At 42.1% G+C, this 27,400-nt stretch overlaps 1 protein-coding gene across 4 annotated transcripts in view; it reads left to right on the top strand.

Annotated features, from left to right (window-relative positions):
• xpo6 (exportin 6) overlaps window positions 1–27,400 on the top strand; it is an 82,337-nt gene that overhangs the window by 19,242 nt on the left and 35,695 nt on the right. For 3 of the 4 annotated variants that reach the window (XM_033040679.1, XM_033040681.1, XM_033040680.1), the window contains exons 2-6: window positions 3,940–4,030; window positions 7,379–7,491; window positions 8,034–8,231; window positions 8,760–8,919; window positions 18,782–18,859. In XM_033040679.1, coding sequence (XP_032896570.1) covers window positions 3,940–4,030; window positions 7,379–7,491; window positions 8,034–8,231; window positions 8,760–8,919; window positions 18,782–18,859 — 640 coding nt within the window. The remainder of the gene's footprint in view (window positions 1–3,939; window positions 4,031–7,378; window positions 7,492–8,033; window positions 8,232–8,759; window positions 8,920–18,781; window positions 18,860–27,400) is intronic. The other variant, XM_033040682.1, reaches the window with a different exon arrangement.

Genomic DNA, 27,400 nt, shown 5'->3' with positions numbered 1-27,400 from the left:
TGAGTACTTGACATTCCTATGTTATTCTATTATGCTCTTCCAAGTGATGGAGATTGCTGGTTTAAAACTCTGTTGTTAGAGGAGCCTTGGTGAATTGCATCATTGCAGCGGCAGTGTCACTGGTGAAGAGAATGCTTAGGCTGCACGATTGCCTGCCAAATGCAGCGGGCCGCTTTGACCTGGATGATGAGTATTTGATATTGGTGGGACTCATTTATTATATAGCACGGATGTGTGCCTTCAACCCAAATACTATTCAGTTACATTCTTGGTTTGTCTTATTCATTGTAAGTTGGGAGTGGGCCTTTGTTTGCAGTGTCCTGCCTTTAATCTGCTCTTGTAGCCCTAGGTCATTGTTCAACACGCTTAAGTAAGATTTGCGTTCCTAAAGTACATAAGAACCACCAGGGCAGGGTCCTAAGTCCAGTCATCTTCACCTGCAAATTCATTAATCTTTCCCTACTATAGGATCCAAACTGAAGTTAAAATATAGAACAGTACAGCACAGGAACTGGCCCTTCGTCCTACAATACCTGTGCCAAGACCAACTATTATCTGCCTGCAGATACTCCAAAATTCCCTGCATATCCACGTGTTATCCCCAAGTCTCTTAAATACCAGTATACAGTGGCCCGACCAATGAAGACAATCATATCATGTATTGTATTGTATTGTATATCTTTATTGTTATTTTCCCGAGTACTCACATACCCAGAGGAAACAAAAAAACGTTACTCAAAACCAGTGTCCATTCAGTGTGCAGTAAAAAATAAATAGAAATAAAAATACATATATCATGAACAAGTTTAACACTACTCTCAACTAAACATCAACAGGCGTTCCGATCGGCAGCGGCACGACAGTGGCTCTGTCCAGGTTGGTGGTTGGTGCGCGATACTTTGGCAGGGGGCAAAGTCCGTTTAACAGTCTTATAGCCTGCGGGAAGAAGCTGAGGAGCATCCTGCTGGTTTTGCAGCTAATGCTCCTGTACCTCTTCCCAGATGGCAGGATGGAGAATATGTGATGCGATGGGTGGTAGGGGTCTTTGATGATGGAGATGGCTCTGTTGATACATCTCTTCCTGTATATGTCCAGCAGGAAAGGGAGTGGAGCACCAATAATCCTGCTGGCGGTCTTCACAATCCTGTCAAGTTGGTGCCGTTCGTATGCCTTGCAGCTCCCGAACCAGGAAGTGATGCCGTTGGTTAATGTGCTCTCGATTGTCCCCCTATAAAAAGTTTGTAGATGTGTAGTGGGGAGACCTGCTTTACGTAGTCTTCGGAGAGGGTGTAGTCGCTGCTGGGCTCTCTTGTACCTTCTTTAATACAGTTGTTTGATAATTCCATATGTTCAGTCCTATTTACATTTCTTCAGTAAATGAAGCATCTGTACTAGTACCACAAGATATGGGCAGCAATCAAGTTGCCCAGCTGTGTATCAAGTAACATTTATGCTACTGACGTGCCAAAACCTGATCTATAGCATTCAAAGTACTTGAGAATCCAATTGTCTTGAGTTCGCTATTTTTGATACTAGACACCAGGTGCTGGAGTAACTTTGTGGCTCAGGCAGCATCTGGACATGGATAGGTGACTTGAATCTGAGGAAGTTTCCTATCCGAAAGGTCGCCTATCCATGTTCTCCAGAGATGCTGCCTGCCCTGCTGAGTCACTCCAGCAGTGTCTTTCTTTGTAAGCCAGCATCTGCAGTTCCTTGTATCTGCAAACATTTGCGGTTTCAGAGGGCTTGACGGACAAAAGCTCCAATATTTACTGTAATTCAGAACAGGGAGCTGAGGCCTCACAATCCAGACTTTGCACCATTTGATGAGGATGCCAGCGTAGTGCAGTTGTGCTTCTGATGTTCGTGATGTGCAGTCCCTAAGCTTGGAAATGCTCCCCTGCCAAGCATTGTTCAACTAGGTGGCTCATGTCTAGTGTTAAACTCCTTCTATTTATCCAATGGTGTTCTATTGTCATCTTCACCCTTGGAACTAATGTAATCGTCAATGTGAGTAAGATCCCAGAAATGTTGAGTAAACTTTGCAGAAGACAGATGCATGTGATTCTGTAATTTAGCCAAATCTTGTTCTGTGAGGCCTCTCTGGTTTGTGTTTAAGGGATGGTTTTGACAGCACTAACGTGGGCTGTTTGCTTGAGTTACATTGCCATGCCAAGTGAGTAGGAACAGTCTGTATGTGCCAGTGAAAGGTTTTCTGATGACGGCATGGTGGTATTCAGCCTGGCCCCCAATCTCTTCCCACATTTACAATGCACTCTGAGCTGTGCAGCATTCAAATAAGAAGGGAAATTTACTCCCCTTTTGATGTAAAGAGGAAATAAGATGGTGTTAACCAAACATTATATCTTTGGTGTTAACCCTCAATTGAAAAAATAGTTTCATTTCAGACTTCTTTCTGGCTATGGGTTAAGCGTTTGAGTTTTTCAAAATGCCTGACCTAATCAAAAGCCGGAGTGCATTAATTAGTATGGCACATTGTAAGTGGTGTGAACGTTAGTACGATTTGTGTGATTCCTCTCTTGATAATAGTTTGAATTGCAAGGATGTCAACACTTCCCTTCTCTCTCTCCTTTTTTCTGCTGCCCCCTTACCCCAGCCAGTGTCAGTGAGGCCACATACACACTGAACTCTTCTGCTGAAACGCAGATTTATCCAGGCGTGTTGTGGTATGCCCACTGTTTTGTGGTTTGTCACTCCAGGATGTTTTTTTTAATTGCAATTGAAGATGGTGGCCATTCCTCTTGAATTGTTTTTTTACTCTGGTTCCACAAGAAACCAGGGTTCTCCATTTAATTTTTTTTATTCGGTGCATTCTCCAGTTGGCATAAAAAATATTAAATCTGCATAGATGTGTGAAGGTGGTGAGTGGATGAGTAAATTAAGGAAAATATTTTGGGGATTGCATATCCCTCATACATTTTAACCATGAGTTTGTCCATTTAACTTGGATTTAACTAAATGTTACCTGCTCAACACCATGTTGACTCAGCGCCTTGGCAGGAGCTGTGACATTGATCCAAGTGAAAGTGAAATCTTAACAAATTGTGCAGCCTGCATGCGCAATGGATAGTTTTCCAAGATGCTGCTACTCCAGACCATATAGTAAAATACGAGTAAAATTGGGGCAGTGTTAATGGTAGATGAATGACCCCAGCTAATATAGGTTGCAATTCTTGCAGAAATTTTAGAATTGTTGGGTTGCATAGCACAGAAACAGGCCTTTCAGCCACTATGTCTATGCTACCCATCATGCCTGTCTATACTAATCTCACGCCTGCATTAATTCCATATTTCTCTATGCCTTGCTCAATTATGTGCCTGTCAAGATGCCATAAATCTTGCTGAAAGTTGTGACCAGGTATTTGCTCATTCCACTTGTATTACAAGTGTTCCAAAATTCCCCAAAACATTGCCTCCATATTTTGTCGGACCTCAACTTTTAAGTCAACTACACGTCATCCTCAGATTACATATCTTGTATACATGGGAACAAGTGTGTGGGAGACAGACATAGTGGATTTGCTGGCTACTGCAGGGCTGCTAGCATCTTCTACCAAGTGGAAATTTGGTTCATAGTAATATTTGAATGATTGAGTTAACTCCTTGGTTACCCTTTGTTGGGCTATGTTTTTAAATCTGTAACCGGACGACTGCATTTCCAATTTGCAACCTGTTTAGAACAGCACTCAGGAACACACTTCATGTGGAGGATGGTGTTGCCTAATCTCTGTTCTCTAGTTTAAATCTTCCCAAACTCATCTGAACTTCCCAATAAGAACCATCCATCTTTGTTTAAGGCACTGTTTAAGAGATATGCATTATCCTGCATAATGTACTTTGGGATGTTTTGTGAATAATTCTCAATAACTCAGCTTGCACTCTGGATAGCTCCATGCACTTACTGTTTGTTTCCCCCAGGCATCTGAAGAGGCTTCTCTGCGTGCGCTGGAGAGTCTTATGACTGAATTTTTCCACAGCTGCACGACAAACGAACGGAAAAGGGAAATCGGTAAGTGCCTGGAGATGTCGAATAATTCTAGCTCATCGCCACATTCTTCGGGAGTTCTGATAATCTGACGGGTTACTTATTATATAAAGAAAGGAACAACCCACACTATCAGCCTGTTTTGGATGATGTCTTTCCTGTCTGGCAGCTGCAGTGCTACTAACAAGTGCCTGTTGTGAACAGAGACGTGACGGTCCTCTGTTAGGGTTAGAATTTCCTCACTTGCCCTTCTCCCTACCTGCTACAGCAGGGCCCAATGAATCAAGCTAAAAACATGCCTTAGTGTGTGGAAAGCCCAGGAGGTGGGGCAGCATCTGATGTACAGTTATTGTTCCGGTTCAGTAATCTTTCATCAACTGTGTCAGCACTAAACTGGTTGTGGTAGAAAAAGGAGAGGAAAGAACGGGGTGGAAGATCTATGATTAAATGACAGAAAGAAGACAACCAAAAAAAAAGGGTTTAAAATCATGATCTAAATGTTCTGGTTCTGATGAAAGATCATTGCTCTGAAATGTTTAACTGTGTTTCCCCCTCTACAGATGCTGCCTGACCTGAGTGCTGACAGCATTTTCAGTTTTTGTTTTAGATTTGTTATGTCTGCAGTTTGTGTCTTGTTAATTACTTTTGAGGAAACTAGGTAACACGGTGGTGCAGCAGGTAGTTCCAGCAATCTAGATTCAACCCTGATTTTGGATGCTGTCTCTGTGGAGTTTGCAAGTTCTCCCTATAGAAATTTAGAAAAATAGGTGCAGGAGTAGGCCATTCAATATGATCATCTAAAATCAATATCCCATTCCTGCTTTCTTCCCATATCCCTCGATTCCTTTAGCCGTAAGAGCTAAATCTAACACTCTCTTGAAAACATCCAGGGAATTGGCCTCCACTGCCTTCTGTGGCAGAGAATTCCACAGATTCACAACTCTCTGGGTGAAGAAGTTGTTCCTCATCTCAGTCCTAAATGGCCTACCCCTTATTCTTAAACTGTGACCCCCTGGTGCTGGATGCACCCAACACCAAGAACATTTTTCCTGCATCTAGCCTGTCCAATCCTTTAAGAATTGTATGTGTTTCTATAAGATCCCCTCTCATCTGTCTAAATTTCAGTGAATACAAGCCCAGTCGACCCATTCTTTCATTATATGTCAGTCCCGCCATCCCGGGAATTAATCTGGTGAACTCTGAACTACGCTGCACTCCCTCAATAGCAATAATGTCCTTCCTCAAATTAGGAGACCAAAATGGCACACAATACTCCAGATGCAGTCTCACTAGGGCCCTGTACAACTGCAGTAGGACCTCCTTGCTCCGAAATTCAAATCCTCTCGTAATGAAGGCCAACATGCTTTCTTCACTGCATGCAGTACCTGCATGCTTACTTTCAGTGACTGATGTACAAGCACACCCAGGTCTCGTTCCACCTCTAATCTGACACCATTCAGATAATAATCTGCCTTCCTGTTCTTGCCACCAAAGTGGATAACCTCACATTTATCCACATTATACTGCATCTACCATGCATCTGCACACTTAGCCAACCTATCCAAGTCGCCCTGCAGCCTCATAGCATCCTCATTGCAGCTCACACTGCCACACAGCTTTGTGCCATCCGCAAACTTGGAGATATTACATTTAATTCCCTTGTCTAAATCGTTAATATATATTGTAAATAACTGGGGTACCGAGCCTTGTAGTACCCCACTGGTTACTGCCTGCCATTCTGAAAGGGACCCGTTAATTCCTACTCTTTGCCTTCTGTCTGCCAACCAGTTCTCTATCCATGTCAATACTCTACCCCCAATACCATGTGCTCTAATTTTGCACACTAATCTCTTGTGTGGGACCTTGTCAAAGGCTTTTTGAAAGTCCATATAAACCACATCCACTGGCTCTCCATTATCCATTCTACCTGTTACATCCTCAAAAAACTTCAGAAGATTAATCAAGCATGATTTCCCCTTCATAAATCCATGCTGACTGACCAATCCTGTCACTGCTTTCCAAATGTGCTGTTATAACATCTTTAACAATCGACTCAAGCAGCTTCCCCACTACCGATGTTAGGCTAACTGGTCTATAATTCCCAGTTTTCTCTCTCTCTCTCTCTCTCTCTCCTTCTTAAAAAGTGGGGTTACATTGGCCACGCCTCCGGTTTTCTGCTTCTCCAGTTTTCTGCTTCCTCTGGCCACTTTATATGCCTGTTCCTTGGATTTAACACTATCCTTGGTTTCCCTCGTCAGCCACTGTTGAGCCGCCTTCCCCGTTTTATTTTTTCGCTAGACGGGGATGAACAATTTTTGGAGTTCATCCATGCAGTTTTTAAATCTTTGCCATTACATCTCCACCGTCAACCCTTTAAGTATAATTTTCCCGTCTATCCTAGCCAATTCCCATCTCATACCCTCAAAGTCTCCTGTCTTTCAATTCAGGACCCTAGTCTCTGAATTAACCGTGTCAATTTCCATCCTAATGCAGAATTCCACGATATTATGGTCACTGTTGCCCAAGGGCTTTTACACAACAAGATCGCTAACTAATCCGTCCTCATTACACAATACCCAGTCTAGGATGGCCTGTCCTCTAGTCGTTTCTTCTACATATTGGTTTAAAAAAACATCCTGTATACATTCCAGGAAATCCTCCTCAGTGCTGCTACCAATTTGATTGGCCCAATCTATATGTAGATTAAAGTCACCCATGATAACTATGATTGTATATCTTTCCTCCAGGTGCTCCAGTTTCCTCCCACATCTCAACGACTGTGAATTTCCCCTCATGTAGGTGGGTGCTGGGAGAATCAGGATGGAGTTGATTGGCATGTGAAAAATAGTAAGCAGGGAAATATTTGTGGGATAGGATTAGCTGAGAACAGGCATAGACTCTGAGCTGAATGGCCTACAAGACTGTAATGAAATATAGTATGAAATGAAATTGAGTTTACTAAATTGTAAGACTCTTCAACAGGAAGAAATATTTGGAACCCTTATGAATCTGGGATGGAGGAAAATAATCCATGAAAATAGAATAGATAATAGAGAGGGATGGCAGAGCAATATTATCTTGGAAGGTGGTGTTGTTTCTCATTGATGTTCACCCATGTAACCACCAGTCTAAAGTGACTGCATTCCTGTATGTTAATTCTCTTTGTTAACAGTCTACTATAATTCACCAGACTTTGTCTTCATCTCAACTTCTTTCCCATTCTGTCTTTCTAGATTTTATTTGCGTTTGCCTACCTGTTCACCGGTTAATCTGCTTCCAAACTACTGACTGGGCTATTGTGATGGGGGTGTGTCATATCTCTTTGTCATGTGTCAAATGCTTGCCTCACTGTGACTATTCTTTATCCTACAGAAGAGTTGTTGAATAATTTTGCACAACAGATTGGAGCATGGCAGCATTGTATTTACTTCTTATCCAACACTCGCAATGAGTACGTCATGATGTACAACTTGACTGTGTTTGAGGTGAGTCTAGACTGTTGGCCAAACATCGCAGAGATGTGCAATAGCCCTTTCTCTCCCAAGGAAATGTGTTGAAGTGTAAGGTCATTGGGTAACCTGGGCCTGATTTAGTTACGCTAACACAAGGAAACCTTTATGTACGAGTTACAAAATGGGGCCTGGGGATTGTGAGAGAAGGGGGAAAGAGATCTTCTGAAATGGATGTTGCCTCTGGTGTAGATAGTAACAAATCTCTTGGTATAAAATGGCTGATTTATTTTAGTTTACAATACTATGGATAAACATGTACAAGATCATTTCAGTTATACCAATACCAATAATGCATTTAATGCACAAAAAGTTCCACAGCGCTGTGCAAAAGAAAAGCATCCTTAAATGGGACAGCGGATAATGAAGTTGCTAGTCATGCTGCTCTGTAGTGGCATTTTGTGATGTTTGCATAATTTTATGTAAGGTCGTGGCTCGTGTATTTATACATATTCTATGTAAGTTAGAGGTTTGTATAAATTTTATATTTGAAAATCCCATTGCTCTTTCCCATCCAGAACCTGATTAATAAGATGTGGCTGGGAGTTCCTTCTCAGGACAAGATGGAGATTCGAAGCTGCCTACCTAAGCTTCTGTTGGCACACCACAAGACAATGCCATACTTCATCCGCAACAAGTTATGCAAAGTAATTGTGGATATTGGTCGGCAGGACTGGCCAATGTTTTACCATGACTTCTTCTCCAGCACGTTGCAGGTAAAGTGGAGACGTGAAACGTGCTCCCTCGAACTGCCTACACCTGTAATTACTGGTCAGAACAGGCAATAATTATTTTGTGTGTGTGTGTAATTTATTATGAGAACTGCTTCCTTGTTTCACTCCTAAATGGCCTCACCAAGGGAATGTCGCCGTATTCTAAATTTCCATGCCAGAGGAAATATTTTCTACACTCTATGGAATTGATTGACTATTTAAAACCTTAATTAAATTGCCTTGCAACTTTTAAGTTCAAGTGCATTATTCCAGTTGACACTTTTGCGTCTCCTATCATGGTTAGCCACATCTTTATTGCCTGTGGTCGGGAACTTTTAGTTTGCAGCTGATAAAGTTATTAGGTTGTTTCTCTTTGATTTGCAAGAAGGTGTGGTATTTTGTCGTGATCTTTGTATTCTATTGAGATGAATTAGTAATGTACATCATGTAGATCCAGTAATCTTTGATGTTCTAGCCTCATAATATTGCCTATTTATCTTATTCTGTCATGTTAATGGCTTCCCATTTCAGTTAATCCAGGCTCCTTCCACCACGCCTTTGGGTCTAATCATGTTGAAGACCACCTCGGAGGAGTTAGCGTGCCCACGGGAGGACCTCAGTGTGGCACGGAAGGAGGAACTCCGGAAACTGCTGTTGGATCAAGTGCCAGCAGTGCTGGGTCTTCTCACAGGTCAGTATCAGAGCGGAGGTGGTAGAGCAATCCTGGGTAAACCGTGGCAGTTTATCTTCCATGCTGTAGGTAAATGGCGAATGTAGGACTTTTACCAGAACCATACAGGACAGTGTTTCAATCTCAAGCTCCTAGAACATAGGTTAAATCACTAAAATTAATGATAATTATTGACTGTTTGAAAATAAACTGGATTAACTGTTTTAAAAAGTATAGTAGTTATGGGGAAAGAGCAATAAAATTGGATTTGTGTCACTAAGGTTGAATAACCAGAATTAGCTCAGGAATAGCAGGCAAATGGCTATTACATCTTCATATTGGCAGTGTTTGATAAGTGGTGGGGGTATTGTGAGAGGTGAAGTTGGAGGGGGGGGGTACTGGGTCACAAGACACAGATTGAGAAATTGGATAGTGTTTGAAGCAACGATCCAAAGTTGTAGCTAGAGTATGGATCAGTAGGTTTGGTTTTGCATGCTGTATCAAAGAGCCAGAACAGATTTGTTGGCCAATTAACTTTGATATGTTATTCTCCAAGCTTTTGTGCAACCTAATGAGACAATTGGGGGTCAAAGTGTAATCTGTGTAAACCATTGCATTCTGCAATGAAGATGGCTGTTTTACATTTGACAAAGTGGTCAATGTAAGTTGGCAATTAAATTGGACAGATCATTATAATCATTTGAGAGACATCTAAAAAAATGCACTACATTTGGGAGTATTGTTTATTTTTTTTTACTTTCCCCCTTCCCTGATTCAACTCCTAATTTTGTGACATTTATTCTGAGTTAACTTGGCTCAGTTAGTTACTTGGCCTTTGGTGTTGATAGGCTCAGAATTTCAGAAGTTGAAAGCACAAACATGGCTGAGACTTCACTGCATTACTGAGGAAGTGCCGTATTGTCGGAAGTCCCGCGTTCTTTATTGAACAATAAACTAAGGCTGCATCCATTCATTCTGTCAGAAATGGAGGACCTAGCATTATGACCATTAGGTTCTCCTGATGTCATTGCCAACAGTCCTCTCCACCAACACCACAGAATGTGTCACCATGGTCCCAATGGTCAGCACCTCTAGGTCTTCCATTTCTGACTGGATAAATTAATGTAGCCAAATTATAATTAAAACACAAAGTACTTGTGCTATAACACCAGGATAAGCGCTCAACCAAGAAAATCAAGGCCAAAGCCAAAGTACTATCTAAACTTGTACCAACTTATGATAAGGACAATAACTAACTCTAAATGTAATAAACAGCTATATACATGTTAATAAGCTCATTTAAAAAACGGATCGTTTAAATACAAGTATATCATTGGGCTTATCGTGGACACCTCCCTTCATTGGTGTATTGTTGAGTTAGGCCCACCACACCTCAGGATTGCTCAACAGTTAGTTCTGGTGTCCCAGAACAACCCCCCACAATACCTGTTCTCACCACCTACCAGTATCTACTAAATAAAGGAAACTGTAGACTATTAATTCACTCTTACAAATGCTAAACACCTGCATCCTATCTTCCATTTACAGTGCATTCAGAAAGTATTCAGACCCCTTCACTTTTTCCACATTTTGTTACATTACAGTCTTATTCTAAAATTGATTACAGTCATTTTTTACTCATCAATCTACACAAACACCTCATAATATAAAAGCAAAAACAGGTGTTTAGAAATTTTTGCAAAATAATTAAAAATAAATAACTGAAATATCACATTTACGTAAGTATTCAGACCCTTTACTGTGACTCTCAAAATTGAGCTTCGGTGCATCCTGTTTCCATTGATTATCCTTGAGATGTTTCTACAACTTGATTGGAGTCCACAAGTAGTAAATTAAATTGATTGTACATGATTTGGAAAGACACACACCTGTCTATATAAGGTCCCACAGTTGACAGTGCATGTCAGAGCAAAAACCAAGCCATGAAGACGAAGGAATTGTCTGTAGACCTCCAAGACAGGATTGTGTTGAGACACAGATCTGGGGAAGGGTATGAAACTATTTCTGCAGCATTGCAGGTCCCGAAGAACACAGTGGCCTCCGTCATTCTTAAATAGAAGAACGTTGAAACCACCTGGACTCTTCATAGAGCTGGCCGCCCGGCCAAACTGAGCAATCAGGGGAGAAGGGCCTTGGTCAGGGAGGTGACCAAGAACCCGATGGTCACTCTGACAGAGCTCCAGAGTTCCTCTGTGGAGATGGGAGAAACTTCCAGAAGGACAACTATATCTGCAGCACTCCACCAATCAGGCCTTTATGGTAGAGTGGCCAGACGGAAGCCACTCCTCAGTAAGAGGCACATGACAGCCCGCCTGGAGTTTGCCAAAAGGCACCTAAACAAGATTCCCTGGCCTGATGAAACCAAGATTGAACTCTTTGGCCTGAATGCCAAGTGTCGCGTCTGGAGGAAACCAGGCACCGCTCATCACCTGGCCAATACCATACCTACGATGAAGCATGGTGGTGGCAGCATCATGCTTAGGGAATGTTTTTCAGTGGCAGGAACTGGGAGACTAATCAGGATCGAGGGAAAGATGAACGGAGCAAAGTACAGAAAGATCCTTGATGAAAACCTGCTCCAGAGCATTCAGGACCTCAGACTGGGGCAGAGGTTCACCTTCCAACAGGACAACAACCCAAAGCTCACAGCCAAGGCAACGCAGGAGTGGCTTTGTGACAAGCCTGTGAATGTCCGTGAGTGGCCCAGCCAGAGCCCGGACTTGAACCCGATCGAATATCTCTGGAGGGACCTGAAAATTGCTGTGCATCAACACTCCCCATCCAACCTGACAGAGCTTGAGAGGATCTGCAGAGAAGAATGAGAGAAATTACCCAAATACAGGTGTGCCAAACTTGTAGCGTCATACCCAAGAAGACTTGAGGCTGTAATCACTGCCAAAGGTGTCTCAATAAAGTACTGAGTAAAGGGTCTGAATACTTATGTAAATGTGATATTTCAGTTATTTATCTTTTATTATTTTGCAAAAATTTCTAAACACCTGTTTTCGCTATTTTATTGTGGGCTACTGTGTGTTGATTGCTGATTTAAAAAAATGAATTTAATCCATTTTAGAATAAGGCTGTAACGTAACAAAATGTGGAAAAAGTGAAAGGGTCTGAATACTTTCTGAATGCACTGTATCCTAGCCCATCATTAAACTCGTAACACCACAAATATCAACCTTGGACTACATTTACAAAGAAATACACAAACTGCATGTTATACATTTTCTTTCTGCCCCCAACTGGCACTATTTCTTTTCCACCAAATCCTCCTACTGCCTTGCTCTGCTGCCTCTGACATCTGCTTTACGGCCTGATGCAAACTCTGTCCTCGAATTCCTAGCTCTCCAATAGCGACGTGCTTGATCTCGCTATGAAACCTCTACAACCCACCTCTACCTGACATACTCTTGCTCTCCATCTTCACTGCTCAACATCTGCTGCCAACTCTACACATCTAAGCTTTTTCCTTTCATAAGCCTCATTCACTAAGTTCTCGCAAGGCACCGTCAGTTCTATAAAAAACACTATCCGCTGACTAACTGACCAGAACATTAAATCAGGCCTCAAACTAGCACTAATTATTTCCCGCAGAACAACAAGTCTTCCTCCAAAATCTACCTGCATCTACCAATCATTGGCTCCTCGTAAATGGCCTAACTCATACCTTTCTGAGAACTTCCCTCCTTTCCCATTCGGCCCTTCGAGCCTGCACCGCCATTCAATCTGATCATGGCTGATCATCCAACTCAGTATCCTGTACCTGCCTTCTCTCCATACCCCCTGATCCCTTTAGCCACAAGGGCCACATCTAACTCCCTCTTAAATATAGCAAATGAACTGGCCTCAACTACCTTCTGTGGCAGAGAATTCCAGAGATTCACCACTCTCTGTGTAAAAAATGTTTTTCTCATCTCGGTCCTAAAAGACTTCCCCCTTATCCTTAAACGGTGACCCCTTGTTCTGGACTTCCCCAACATCAGGAATAATATTCCTGCATCTAGCCTGTCCAACCCCCTTAAGAATTTTGTACGTTTCTATAAGATTCCCCCTCAATCTTCTAAATTCTAGCGAGTACAAGCCGAGTCTATCGAGTCTTTCTTCATATGAAAGTCCTGCCATCCCAGGAATCAGTCTGGTGAACCTTCTCTGTACTCCCTCTATGGCAAGAATGTCTTTCCTCAGATTAGGAGACCAAAACTGTACGCAATACTCCAGGAGTGGTCCCACCAAGACCCTGTACAACTGCAGTAGAACATCCCTGCTCCTATACTCAAATCCTTTTGCTATGAATGCTAACATACCATTCGCATTCTTCACTGCCTGCTGCACCTGCATGCCTACTTTCAATGACTGGTGTACCATGACACCCAGTTCTCGTTGCATCTCCCCTTTTCCTAATCTGCCACCATTCAGATAATAGTCTACTTTCTTGTTTTTGCCACCAAAGTGGATAACCTCACATTTATCCACAATATATTGCATCTGCCATGCATTTGCCCACTCACCCAACCTATCCAAGTCACCTTGCAGCCTCCTAGCATCCTCCTCACAGCTAACACTGCCCCCCAGCTTTGTGTCATCCGCAAACTTGGAGATGTTGCATTCAATTCCCTCATCCAGATCATTGATATATATTGTAAATAGCTGGGGTCCCAGCACTGAGCCTTGCGGTACCACACTAGTCACTGCCTGCCATTCTGAAAAGGACCCGTTTACTCCTACTCTTTGCTTCCTGTCTGCCAGCCAGTTCTCTATCCACATCAATACTGAACCCCCAATACCGTGTGCTTTAAGTTTGCATACTAATCTCTTATGTGGGACCTTATCGAAAGCCTTCTGAAAGTCCGGATATAACACATCCACTGGTTCTCCCTTATCCACTCTACTCGTTACATCCTGTCAGATTAGGTCCGTGTCAGGTGGTGCATGAACCAGCTCCGATTATAAACATCTTGTGGCTCATCTGTAGCTGGTGCATCTGTGCTTGATGCCACTTGTAGAAGGGACCACTACACGGTCCTTATGGAGGCAGCCAAGCACTCAGGCACTCCATGTTGTGTGGCATTACAGTTATGTTAAATGAGATGGATGTAGCACAGATCTCGCACCTCAAAATTAGGCGTCCACAAGGCACCACAGGCCGTCAGCAGCAGAAGTATAAAGCACAGTAATCTGTACCCTCGTGGCCCAGAATATCCCTTACTCTGCCATTATCATTTCCAGCCAACTAGTGGATCAAGCCTGGTTCAGTCAAGTATTAGTTTGTTGTTATGTGTACCAATGCAGTAGAAAACATTTTTACATGCTATTCAGGAAAATCATACCATACCCGAGTACAACGGGTAGTGTAAAAGAGAAAATAAGAGTACGGAATATGCTTTTATAGCTGAAGAGAAAGTGCAGATTTTTAAAAAATGGTTCAAGGGTCACAGTGAGATAGATTGGTAGATTGAAAATTCATCCGTAGCTTATGAGAAGTCAGTTCATGAGATGGATAACACTGGGGATGAAGCTGCTTTTGAATTTGAAGCTTTTGTATCTTCTACCCAATGGTGGGGGGGGGGGGACAAGAGAGAATACCTTGAGTGTAACTGGCCCTTGATTATATTTGCTGCTTCCCCAAGGTAGTGTGAAGTAAGGATGGAGTTGAAGAGGGGGACCGATTTGTGTTTTGTACTGGGTTGCGATATCAACTCTGACATTTATTTACGTCTTGAGCAGAGCAGTTGCCAAACCAAGCTGTGATACATTTGGACCGGATAGCTTTCTTTTTTTTTTAATATTTTATTTTATGAGAAGTAAGTACAATCATATGGCACCAAAGTGCCTAATATATATTTTCATAATACATTTTATGTAGAGCTTCTTATTTTTTTTGTTATATTAAAGAAAGATTAGAATAAGAAAAATAAATTAGATAGTAAAGGATAGAAAAGTGTGAGATATATAGTATGTGAAGAAAAAGAAGAAAGACGAATGAGTGAAGAAAGTTGAGAAAAATAAAATAGAAAAAAGAGAATAAGACATAAAAAATAAAAAATAAATTTTAAAAGGGTAAGGAGATAATTGTTTATAATCTTGACCAACCCTCGTCCAGTCCTGCAACAGTTAGCTTTTACAATTGTGTTGCACCATATGATTCCAAAAAGACGACAAATGGAGACCAACTCGTTATGAATTGGTCTGATTTATCCATTAGGAGGAATCGCATTTCCTCAAGAAGTGCGGTGTCCAACATACTTGCAATCCACATTTTAAGCATTGGTATCGATGTATTTTTCCAAAATTTAAGTATTAATTTTTTTGCTATTATTAAACCATAGTTAAAAAATAAATTTTGAGATATGTTCAATTTATTCCCATCTTCCATTACTCCAAATATAATAATTTCAGTATTAGGTTCCATTCTTATCTTGAATAATTTTGTAAATATTTTGAAAATATCACTCCAAAATCTATAAAGTTTTATGCAGGAAACTAAGGAGGGTGTTATAGTTGTGTTTTGGGATAGACATTTATCACAAATGGGGGATATATTTGGATAAAATTTGTTCAATCTTGTTTTTGAATAATATAATCTATGTAAAATGTTAAATTGAATTAGATTATGTCTTACATTAATCGAACATTTGTGAATATATATCAAATACTTTTCCCATGTAACCTTCGTAATTTTTATCATTAGTTCCCGTTCCCACTCTTCTCTAAGTACCTCTGTCGATGGTAGGTCTATATTTAGAATACTATTATATAAATAGGATAGCTTTCTATGGTGCGTCTATAGAAATTGTTAAGAGTCATTGGAGGAGGTAGAGGTGTTAGTGTGCTTTCTTGGACCGAGTGTGGTTGGACCAGGACAAATTGTTGGTGTTTGAACAGAGCAGCTTGATGTTGTCTGCCATCTCCACTTCAGCACCATCAGTACAGGCTGGGGCGTGTACTCCACCCTGCTGCCAGAAGTCAATGACCAGCTTCCTTTTGCTGACATTGAGGGAGAGGTGTTGTTCTGACACCATGTTACTTTGTGCTCTATCTCCTTTCAGTCTCGTCATTGTTTTCTCAAAGACCTCGGCATTGAAGGCTCTGCACTCAGCTGGCTCCGTTCCTACCTTTCCAACAGATCCCACTTCATCTCTCTCCACAACCACACCTCTGCTACAGCCACAGTCACTCAAGGCGTTCCCCAAGGCTCCGTACTCGGCCCCCTCCTCTTCATCATCTACATCCTCCCCCTTGGTCAGATACTCCGCCACTTCAACCTGGACTTCCACTGTTACGCCGATGACACCCAGATCTACCTCGGCACCAAATCCCCCCACAACCCCCCCCTCTCTCATATCAACTCCTGTTTGTCAGCTATAATGCAACATAACTTCCTCAAACTCAACAGCGATAAGACAGAATTCCTCCTCATAGGCTCCAAAGCCACACTCAGCAAAATCAACAACCCCAATCTCACCATCAAGCACCACTGTCTTCCCATCTCCCAAGGCCCGCAACCTTGGCGTGATCTTTGATTCCACCCTCTCCCTTGAGCTTCACATCCGCCATGTCATTAAAACCTCCTTCTTTCATCTCCGCAACATCGCCAAACTCAGACCCTCTCTCACACCTCTCGCTGCTGAAAGACTCATCCATGCCTTCATCTCCTCCCGACTGGACTATTGCAACTCACTTCTCCTTGGCATCAGCTCCACCTACATCAACCGACTCCAACTGGTCCAGAACGCAGCCGCCCGACTTATCACCCACACCAAATCCTGGCATCACATCACTCCAGTCCTCAAACAACTTCACTGGCTTCCCATCTCCCACCGGATCACCTACAAAATCCTGATCCTCACCTACGTAGCCCTCCACCATCTGGCCCCCCCATATCTCACTGACCTCCTCTCCCCCTACCAACCCTCACGGTCCCTCGGATCCACATCAGCCGGTCTCCTCTCCATCCACAAGTCCAACCTCCGCAGTTTTGGGGACAGAGCCTTCTCCAGGCCAGCTCCCAGGCTCTGGAACTCCCTCCCCCAACTGATCCGCAATTCCGTGTCCCTCACCATCTTCCAATCCCGCCTCAATACCCATCTCTTCACCTCTGCCTATCCTTAGCCCCACGTCCCCCTCCCTTTTCATCTGTGCATTAATTGCCTCGTATTGTGTTTTGATTTGTATTCTGTCTTTACTTTGTGTACTAGTCATGTCTCTACTATTTATTTCATTCCCCTCACATGTTTTTCCTCTACCTGCTAAATTTTTGTAAGGTGTCCTTGAGACTCTTGAAAGGCGCCCATAAATGAAATTTATTATTATTATTATTTATTATTATTGTTTGTGAACCATCCCAATATGGTGGTGTCATCTGCAAATCAGTAAATGAATTTGGAGCAGAATTTGGTCTTTCAGTCATGAGTATATAGTGAGTATAGTAAGGGGCTGGGAACACACCTTTGCATGGCACTGGTGTTGAGAATGATTGTGGAGGATGTTTTGTCACATATCCTAAGTGGAGCTAGGGAACTTGCAGAAAAGGATGTTGCCTGGATTGGAGAGCTGTAATTACAAGGAGAGATTGGATAGACTGGCTCTGTTTGAACAAAGAAAACTGAGGTGACATGATCGGGGTGTATAAAATTGAGGTAAATGGTCTTTTTTCCCCCACAGCTAAAATTAGATGGAGAAGTTTAAAGGGGATCAGAGGGGTACATTTCTCTGTAAGACTAGTTGGTACCTGGAATGAGCTGTCAGAGGAGGGATGGAGGCAGGAACATTTAAGAGGCATCTGGACAGGTACTTGAATGAACGGGACTTAGAGGGATTAGAGGTTATGGAATTAATGCAGGCAAGTGGGATTAGTATAGACAAGCATGATGACTGGCATAGATGCAGTGGGCCAAATGGCTCATTTCTATGTTGTCCAACTGATTCTGTCTCGAAATCACCCTTTTCCATGTGACTTATTTGAGTCTCGTAAATGTAAATGAATTTTTACACCTGTTCAGCTGAGACTATCCACATAGAGGTCAGCTGTGTGGATTTCCTCCCCCATTCAATAAACTTCCTATTTTGCAACATTCTACTTCCTGTGTGGAACTTATGCAGGCTTTTCTGGGAAGCACCAGGATATTGATGTGCTGAAAGATTCTCAGTGGATCTGTTCCAGCCACTGGCTGTGTGCACTCGTGCTGATCCAGTCATCCAGGTCAGCAACGATGTACACAACATGGGACACATTTGTAGACAGTAATAGGAGACTGTCAGCGGGCCTTTTGTGATGAATGCCCATTTAGTCTTTCACAAGACTTGCTGAAATAAAAATGATTTAATTACTGTTTCATGTGCTCTTCTGCTTATCATTTCTAGTAAACGCTAAGTATTGTGTAAGTGGAACTGCTGCTCTGAAGTGTTGATTAAAGCTCTTTCCATTGTGCTTTGAGGAAGGTGTCAGTGAATATTGCAATCAGCCAGGTATCCTTCAGTAGATATCTCCGCTGTTTGAGCTATAGAAATGAAATGTGTAAACACGGCACACAATCATGAGTTACAGAAATGGGCTGTCGCTTTGTGTGGAAGATAACAAGCCTAAATCAAGGACTGGAGTGTAGAAGCTTCACATGGCATTGTTGCAATTGAAATAACATTCTGCACCAGGAAAGCACCGTATCCCCCTGGTTAGTGCTCATTTGGAGGATGAAAGGACAAAGTAGTCCACACAACAATGGTTACTGTTCTGTTTCTGCCTATTGTAGGTCATTCATCACCTGAAACTCAGGGTTATGCTAATTTTGTGGTGCTACTTAATATTCATGAGTGAACTCTACATGCAAGGGTTAGAATTTCTCAATATTATTTTTCTTTGCAGGTATTTTAGAGACCATTTGGGATAAAAACAGTGTTACGGCTGCTACTCCACCTCCCTCCCCAACGTCAGGAAATAGTGGTAGGTTTTACTATTGGTTGTAATGCTTGTCACTTGGCCATGACCAGTCAGTCTGAGCACAGGAGGTAACTCTCATTAAACATGCCCATCTTGCTGCCAACCATGTGTTCTGAAGTTGGGATGGTGTTTCTGAGGAATGAACACATGGGATATACTCTTTCTCAAATATACGTTTGAGGTGTATAGCAAGCAGAGGGAAAGTTAAAAAGGTTACACTGTAGTAAGCTCGGAATGCATAATTACTTTGTCATATTGTGTATTGCGCAAGACTTATTGTCTCGAAGAAACTGAATTTTACTAACTTTTCCAACCCTTAACTTTGGGATTTAAAGCAAGACTACTAACCAGGAGCATGAACTAAAATCAGATAAAAACTGCAGGAGTTTGAAATCTGAAATATAAACAGAAAATGGTGGAAATATTCAGCGGGACAAACAGCATGTGTGGAGAGAGAAATGGTCCATGTTTCAGACTTTTCATTGGAATGAGGACATCAGATTATTTTTAAATTGTAGAGGAGGAGGCGTGGCAAGAGCAAAGTGTTTGTGATAGGGTGGAGGAGGCACAAATATAGGGAGATGAAAGGAAAAAGAATAAAGAAAGGAAAATCATTGCAGGAACTGAGGGAGAACACAGTAATTGCTAGAAATCTGAAGAGAATGCTGGGCAGCAACATTGGTGAAGAGTTTAAAATGGAGTTGACATTGCAAGTAACTACCTTGCATCAGAAATGGCCCGTTCTGACAGGCAAACACTGGTTATCTGAAACTGTTGAAATCTGTGTTAAATTGAAGCTGTGCAATGTTTCTTGAACATGCTTAAACCTCTGGAACACTGCAAGAGATCAAAGACAGGTCAAAATGACAGTGGGATGGAGATTTGGTGATGGGTAACGGAGGCTCAAAGTCACACGGTGAATGAAAGAGTTCTGTAGGTGTTCATCCAATCCGCAACCGGAAGAGAAGACGAAGCAGTGAGCTCTGAATGCAGTAATTAAGTGGATGAGTCATTGCTCTGTCCAAAAGAGTATGTGGGTCACTAAACGGAGGCACAGGACATGGTGAAAGGCCAGGTTCTGCATCTACACTTGTGTGGGAAGGTGCCATGAGAAGGGGAGGTGAGAGATTGAAGCTGGTTTTTGGCATTCTCTGACTCCCTGCTTCACTCTTCCATCTCCATTAGCAACCACTCCTCTTCACATCCAGTGTCTCCTTCAAATCCCATCTCCTCCCACCATCCAGCAGGTGAATCGGTGATTTACTTGCACTTCTACTTTAGTGTAGTGCATTTGGTGATGTACATCAGAGAAGCCAGACGTGAACTGGGTGGCAGTGTTAAAGACCACCTCCATGTTCACACGGGTAACCCAAGCTAACTGTCACTAATTCTCCACTTCTGTCTTTGGTCACTTACTCAGCTCGGGATGTGCATAAGAAACAGGAGCAGGCCATTCAGCCGCTCGACCCTCTGTAACATCACGGCTGATCTTGGCCGCCACAACACTTTCCTGCTCTTCCCCCGTACCTTGTAGTTTATGTCAGTCAATTTCAGCTTTGAATATATATACAGTGACCGCCTCCTCAACTCTCTGGGACGGTGAGTTAAAGATTTATGATCCCTTTGATATATATTTAAAATCTCACTCTTTTTTGATGCGTGTGCGTCACCTAGTTCAGAAACTATTCCCTAATTGTAGATGACCTCATGAGGGAAAATATCCTCTTGGCATTTCACCCTACCAATTTTTGATTCTTTATTTCCCCCCCCCCCCCCTTCGTCCTGTGCCCTGGTGCATGGATCAGTACTACCCTGCAGTGTGCTGCTTCATTATGGTCTCTGGGCCCTGTCATCTACAGATGCACAGTCTGCAGTCACCACTGAGCTTGTACAGTGGAGAAATCTCTGGCCCTGGGGGGGGGGGGGGGGGGGGGAGAGGGAGCTGAACAGAGGCTGTGGAGATGGCAGCTCCCATTGAACCCAGCAGGAGTTGATAAGAGACGTGAGATCTTGGCAGTCCGTCAGCATGGAGCTGTCTTTGCTTAAGCCCAGCAATGACCTGCACCAGACTTGACCGAGATAGCATTTCCTCGTGCTGTCTAGAAAGCAGACCTGAGCCTGGATCACAACACTGAATATCTGCAATACTTGCCCAGCTCTCTCAGCCTGTCTCAGTCTGTCCCTCTGTACTGAGCCATGCCACAATGAGAACTGTAACTGTTTCATTGCCATTGCAGTGCCCACAGAGGGCAGAACCACAGCCGAGTTCCCAGCCAGCATGGGTATGTGTTCGTGCCAGTTACCAGCACAGCAGCATTGTCAGCTATAATTACTCATTCAGAATGAGATTGCCTCGTATTCTAGTGCGTAGACCCAACCTGCACCACTACTTCAAGGGTCATTAATTTCATCCTGGGATCAAGCAGGTGACCCACTGAACTGCTTCTGATCCTTAAAATCCTAAATCCTTTAGTGATACACTAAAATTGGTGTACTCCAGCATCAGTCTTGCTCCATAAAGTTATATCAAAATCTCCTTTTTTTAACCATACTCTATATTCTTTGCAGTCAAGGCTGCCATTCCATTCACTTCAGTAATTGCTTGCTGAACCTCTAGACCAACTGTCTCTGTTTCATGTACTGAGGACACTGTTCTCATTGTGACACAACATCTTGTAGTTTTATTCTGTGTTAAGTACGTTTTTAATCATTCTTCGGTAGACAAAATTGCTGGAGAAACTCAGCGGGTGCGGCAGCATCTATGGAGCGAAGGAAATGGACAACGTTTTGGGCCGAACCCCTTCTTCAGACTAATAATTCTTGTTCTAACAGAGTTTAATAAAAACTTAAGGAAGAGCATCTCATCTTCTGAGATATTTTTGGCAGTGAATTCTGTACAGGTGAATTTCTGTCGCCTGCACTGATTTAAAAATTTCAGCTAAGCAGCCTTTCGGGTTTTATCAGTTCTGATGCAAGGTCATTAACCTGTAATGATAACTCATTTTTACTCTCTCCCTAATGCTGTTGATCAATCAAGCAATTCAGGCATTCTCTTTTATGCCAGACTCCCAGCAATTGCTGTGTTCTGCATCTCATGGTTCCAGCTTTGCTTTTTCTGTTCTCATTTATCTCCATCCGTCTATACCACCTTCAGAGACCAGCTATGATTAATGAGCCTTCATCGCCCTACCTCAGAAGACAGCACATCAGCTGTTATCTGGATTCTCCTGGGCTCCACTCTTATCACAGATACTTCCTTTTTGTTCTGTCCACTATTTGCCTTTCTCAGTAATTGAAACCCCCCCTTGTTTATCTAATTTTTCCAATTCTGATGTAAAGCCCTTGATCTTAAAACATATTTATTTATACCTTCACAGATTCACATATTTATTTATACATATTTTATTTATACCTTCACAGATTCAGTTTGATTGCTGAATATTTCCAGTATTCTGTTTTCATTTTGGGAGTTTAAAGTAAATAGTTCAATGATTACCTTCTACAGATATCCGTGCTGATTCAGTATACAAATTACTTAAACTACTTCCAAGTTATAAACAACAACTTGCAGTTAAAGCACAAACTGCTGGAGTAACTCAGCGGGCCAGGCAGTTTCTCTGGGGAACATACATAGGAGACGTTTTGGGTTTGTGTCCTGACCCAAAACGTCATCCATCCATGATCTCCATAACCTGCTGAGTTACTCACTTTGTCTTTTTTGTAAAGCAGTATCGGCAGTTCCTTGTTTCTATCAATTTACAGATCCTCAGCTCGGCTGAGAGTTGTAGTGTATGATGGTTCCTCAGAAATTTGAGGCCAAACATTCATTTTCACCTTCACTGACTAGACCAGTGATCCTGACTCCTCCAACTGTTGTTCCGACTGCCTCTGATCACAGTAGCAAGGATCATTTACCACCCCCGCCCCCCACCCCCACCCTGACTAGCCATCTTTGGTGTTACATCCAAATCTTGCCTTTGTCTCAACAACTAGGCCTGGGTTATTAATTCTATTCAACAATAGTGTTGGTGATAAAATATGAGATTCCACTTTGTCTACCTTCAGAGGGGAGTTTGTTCTTCATTAAGTCAAAAGCAACTTGCTGTAGGTCTGATGAAGGGTCTCGACCCGAAACATCGCCTATTTCTTTTGCTCCATAGATGCTGCCTCACCCGCTGAGTTTCTCCAGTATTTTGGTCTATCTGCTGTAATATGGGCTCTTCCAAATTCTTGCCCATTATGTTTCCACAACAGTGTTTTTCTGTGCTTTTTCTCCAAAAGGTTTTACTACTTTTCAGATATAAATAATTCAAAGCCAGCTCTTCCCCAAATGTTATTCATGTAACCGGGCCTTAACTTGCCTATGATCTTGAGTAGATCTGAATGGAGCTTTTTCTGGCCAACATCTAATTAAATACTGCTGGGATTTGACGTAGGAGAATACCCGCTGCTTGTGCCCACCACTGACATCATGCATGTTTTCAGAAGGTTTCTATTCATTATATCAGCATAGTTTCAGAATAAAAACACCTTTATGTTGCATTAGAATGTTTAAGTGCGCTGTTCATAGATCAAAGAACAGGCCCTTTGTCTCATAATGTCTGGGATGAACATGATGCCAAGACCAACTTAACTCCCTGCAGGTAAATCAAATCCCTCCATTCCCAGCATATCCATATGCCTATCCAAAAGTCACTATTGTATTTGCCTCCAACACTGACCCCAGCAACGTGTTTGCGGCACTTACCAACCTCTGTCTTGCCCAACTCATCTCCTTTACACTTAGCCCCTCTCATCTTAAAACTATGTCTCCAGTATTTGACTTTTCTACCCTGTGGAAAAAGGTTCTGACTGTTTACGCTATCTATGCCTCATAATTTTACATACTCTGTTGTAAACTGGTTGAGGCATTTAAACGTGTGCATGAGAAATAGAAGCCAAAGTTGGCCATTTGGCCATTTATACTTGCTCCATATTTAATAAGGCCATTGATTGTTTTTTTTAACCTCGTGCCACTTCCTGGACTAACCTAATTTCCCTCGATTTCATGTGCTCAGCAGCCTGATTCTTCACAACCCTCATTGGTCAGTAATTCCTCACGTTCTCAGCTATCCTCAATAGTTGACCTCTTAATTTGAGACTGAGTCCTAACCTGATAAGACCTGTAATAACGTTGAAAGTTTCGAGGAAATTACCCTCAATTTTCAAATTCCGAGTATATTCCTTGTTCTTATACTCTGTCCCGCAGCACAAACTCCACCATCGTGGAAATTAATCTGGTGAGATTTGGTTGCTCTCCCTCTGTCACAAGTCAATGATCCCTTGGGTAGGGAAGCTGGGCCTGTATGTGATCAAGGTGTGATCTCATCAGACCCCCCCCATGTAGTTGCAATTACAACATCTTGTAGTCTAATTCTCTTGCAGAAAAGGCCAACATGCCATTTGTCGCCCTGTTGCTTGCTGCACTTGCTGGTTAACTTCCGGTGATTAGTGTACAGAGACACCCAGACCCTTTTAAACACCATCTTTAAACTACTTAGAAAATACTTTGCCTTTCCTAAAAAGTGGATGACCACGTTGTTCTACACCCTACTGTCTGCTCTGTCCTTGCTCATTCACTTGGCCATGGCACCTTGAAATCTTTGCAAACTTCATGACACACTGCCACACTGCTTTGGATCATCAGAAAATCTGTGTTATACTTGGTTATCTCAATATCGTTGATGTAGATTTGGAACAACTGCTCCCTGTGGCATCATGCTACCTACAGCCTCCAGTACAAAAACAGCCCACTCTTCCTTTGTCTACAGATTAATTGATTGTTGTGAGGGCATATTAAAGCCCTCACAGTCCAAAGATACAGTATCACTCTTTCCTTTAACCTTAGTCTAAACCTCATATTCTTAACATATTTGTCAAACATGATTTCCTTGTCATTAATCCATGTTGACTCTGTCCAACATATTTACTGTTTTCTAATTAAAAGCTGGTAAAAGACTCTAGCGAGCGTTCCAGGAGCAGATCTGGAACGGACTGATGGGCCCTGTGGGTCTACTCATTCATTCCATGACACCATCTCAACTCCATCTTGCCCTATCCCCACATTCCTGTGTTTCTTTAACACCCATAAATGTATTTAACCTCTGTACTAAATGGTTGGCCACAAATTGTTCTTGGATATAGACCCTTCCATCCTGCACATCCTCCACGGTTTTTGCCCTGTTAGTCCCCTTAAGACTTTTGTTTTGATGAGATCGCTGTTCAATTTCTATACTTTTGGAAGTATTGATCAGTCATCTCTCCTCATTGGGCAGTCTTCATAGCCCAGGAATGTGTTTAGAGAACTATACCACACCCCCTGAAAGGCAGGTATCCCCTTCTTTAGCAAAGGAGATCATATTGTAGAGTTCTGAAAATGGTCTTGTGAAAATTACAGGCGACACAGTGGTGCAGCAGTAGAATTGCAGCCTTACAGGGCCAGAGACCTGGGTTTGATCCTGGTTATGGGTGCTGTCTTTACAGAGTTTGTACGTTCTCCCTGTGACCATGTGGGTTGTCTTTGAGTGCTCCGGTTTCCTCCCACATTCCAAATGTGTACAGGTTTGTAGGTTAATTGGCTTCGGTAAATTGTCCTTAGTGTGTAGGATAGTTCTAGTGAATGGGGTCACTGCTGGTCAGCGCTGACTCGGTGGACCGAAGGGTCTGTTTCCACTATATCTCTAAATTCTAAAGAAAATGCTATATAATAGCAGTATGAATTCTTCTCTTTTATACTAAAGTCAATTTTGAAATAAAACATAATGTACCATTTTCCCATGTTCAAATCAGAAAGCCTTCCCATCTCAGTATCAGCTGGAATCGGGCTGTGGCAGTGGAATACAAGACATGGCCTGTTTGGTCTTGCAGAGAATATTCACTCAATGCCAAGTTCGAGGCTCTCCATATGTTTTCCAATTGAATAGTTAATTAAATTATCGTTGAGATTAATGTCAGACAGTTGGTAGAAGAGGCACCAACTGAGCATTGTTGAGGAATGCTGTGCAAATTGCCTTATAGGTTTCACCAAACCATACCCTTGTTTGATGCCCCTGTGACTTTTTTGTTCTTCAATCTCTCTCCATAAATAAGTACCTTTATTTCACATAATCAGCTTCACGATTACTGTCAGTGGGGGTTGTCTAATGATTATACCATGTTAAATTGTTGTTGCTGTACTTCAATGTGGAGTAACGTGCAGTAAAACATGCAAATTCCGATGTCTCAGTATCCAGCTCACCATCTCTGTGCAACTTGCTGAGATTCGTGCTTGCCCTGGGTCTCTCCAAGTTCAACGGAGAATTTATTATTATACTCTGACATTATAATAATCTAATGTCCAGTGTGCTGGGAAAATAATATTTGAATAGCATCCAACAGTCCATAAAGTCAGCCAGTCAGGCACCACCAAAGATGCAAAGCCGGATTATCAGTTTTGCTGTAGTCTGTTAGCTGCTGAAGAATCCATTAGGTGTCTACTACTTTCCAATGGTTTTTGTAACAGGAAATATCACTGATAGAATCCGTTAGCCCAAATAACTGAGGTGCTCCCTACAATAAGTCAAATAATAATCAAAAAATGAAAAGCAGTGCATTCAGTGACTAAGATTCAATTCACAAAGGTTATTATGCCACTTCAGAATTTTATTTCAGGCATTCTTTGTCCTCAAATGAATTGATTAAACCATGTGTTTGTTGGGAAACTGGATGTGTATCATTCATAGAGTTGATGTTTACTCCAGTTTGGATATCCAAAATCAGAATATGTTTGGGATTCGCACCAAATTAGAAATATGAATCTTGGACCAATCATTTCCATGTGCTGTAATTGTAAAATTGAAGCATTTCAAGACCATCTACAACTGAAGGGGATGTTCTGGTGCTAGCAAAACCATATCCAATTGATAAGACCTGTAATAATATCAGTGGCTGCATTCCAGATTTATCCATCATTCAAATGCTGCTCATTTCCAAGGAATTTGGATTAGATTTTTATTTGAAGCATAAAATAAAATGGCCATTCTTGCCAAATCTATAAAGCAGTTGTTAGAACCAAAATGTTTACAATCCATCCCTGGGTAACGAACAGATTCTGCTTTATAAACGTCCATAAGTCATAAAATACACACAAATCACCCATGTGCCAAAATCACCAGCTTTGGTGGTGCCACACTGGCAGATTTTATGGACTATTGGATGTTCTTCAGTTGACAAATGTCTACAAGAAGAAACAATTACTGAAAGTGGAGAGAGTGGGGAAACTAGTTCTGCTGAGTGTACATACCTTTGTTCCTGTCAGACTTCTCAATGTTCACTATTATGGGAGCTCAATTGTATGTAGAGGTGCAAATAATTTGGGCTTTTGGAACCTGGGATGGCGTGTATTGAGTTACAATATTTGTGAAGTCTTCACAATATGCACTAGTGTGTAGCAACACTAGTATCTACTTTTGTGCATTTTGCTGAGCGTATCAATGATCCTGAACTGTGCAAGACTAATGGTTTTCT

Source organism: Amblyraja radiata, chromosome 22 (genome assembly GCF_010909765.2).
Source record: "Amblyraja radiata isolate CabotCenter1 chromosome 22, sAmbRad1.1.pri, whole genome shotgun sequence".
Taxonomy (NCBI): Eukaryota; Metazoa; Chordata; class Chondrichthyes; order Rajiformes; family Rajidae; genus Amblyraja; species Amblyraja radiata.
Note: the sequence above shows the minus strand (reverse complement) of the source record. Positions and strands in the feature narration are given on the sequence as shown.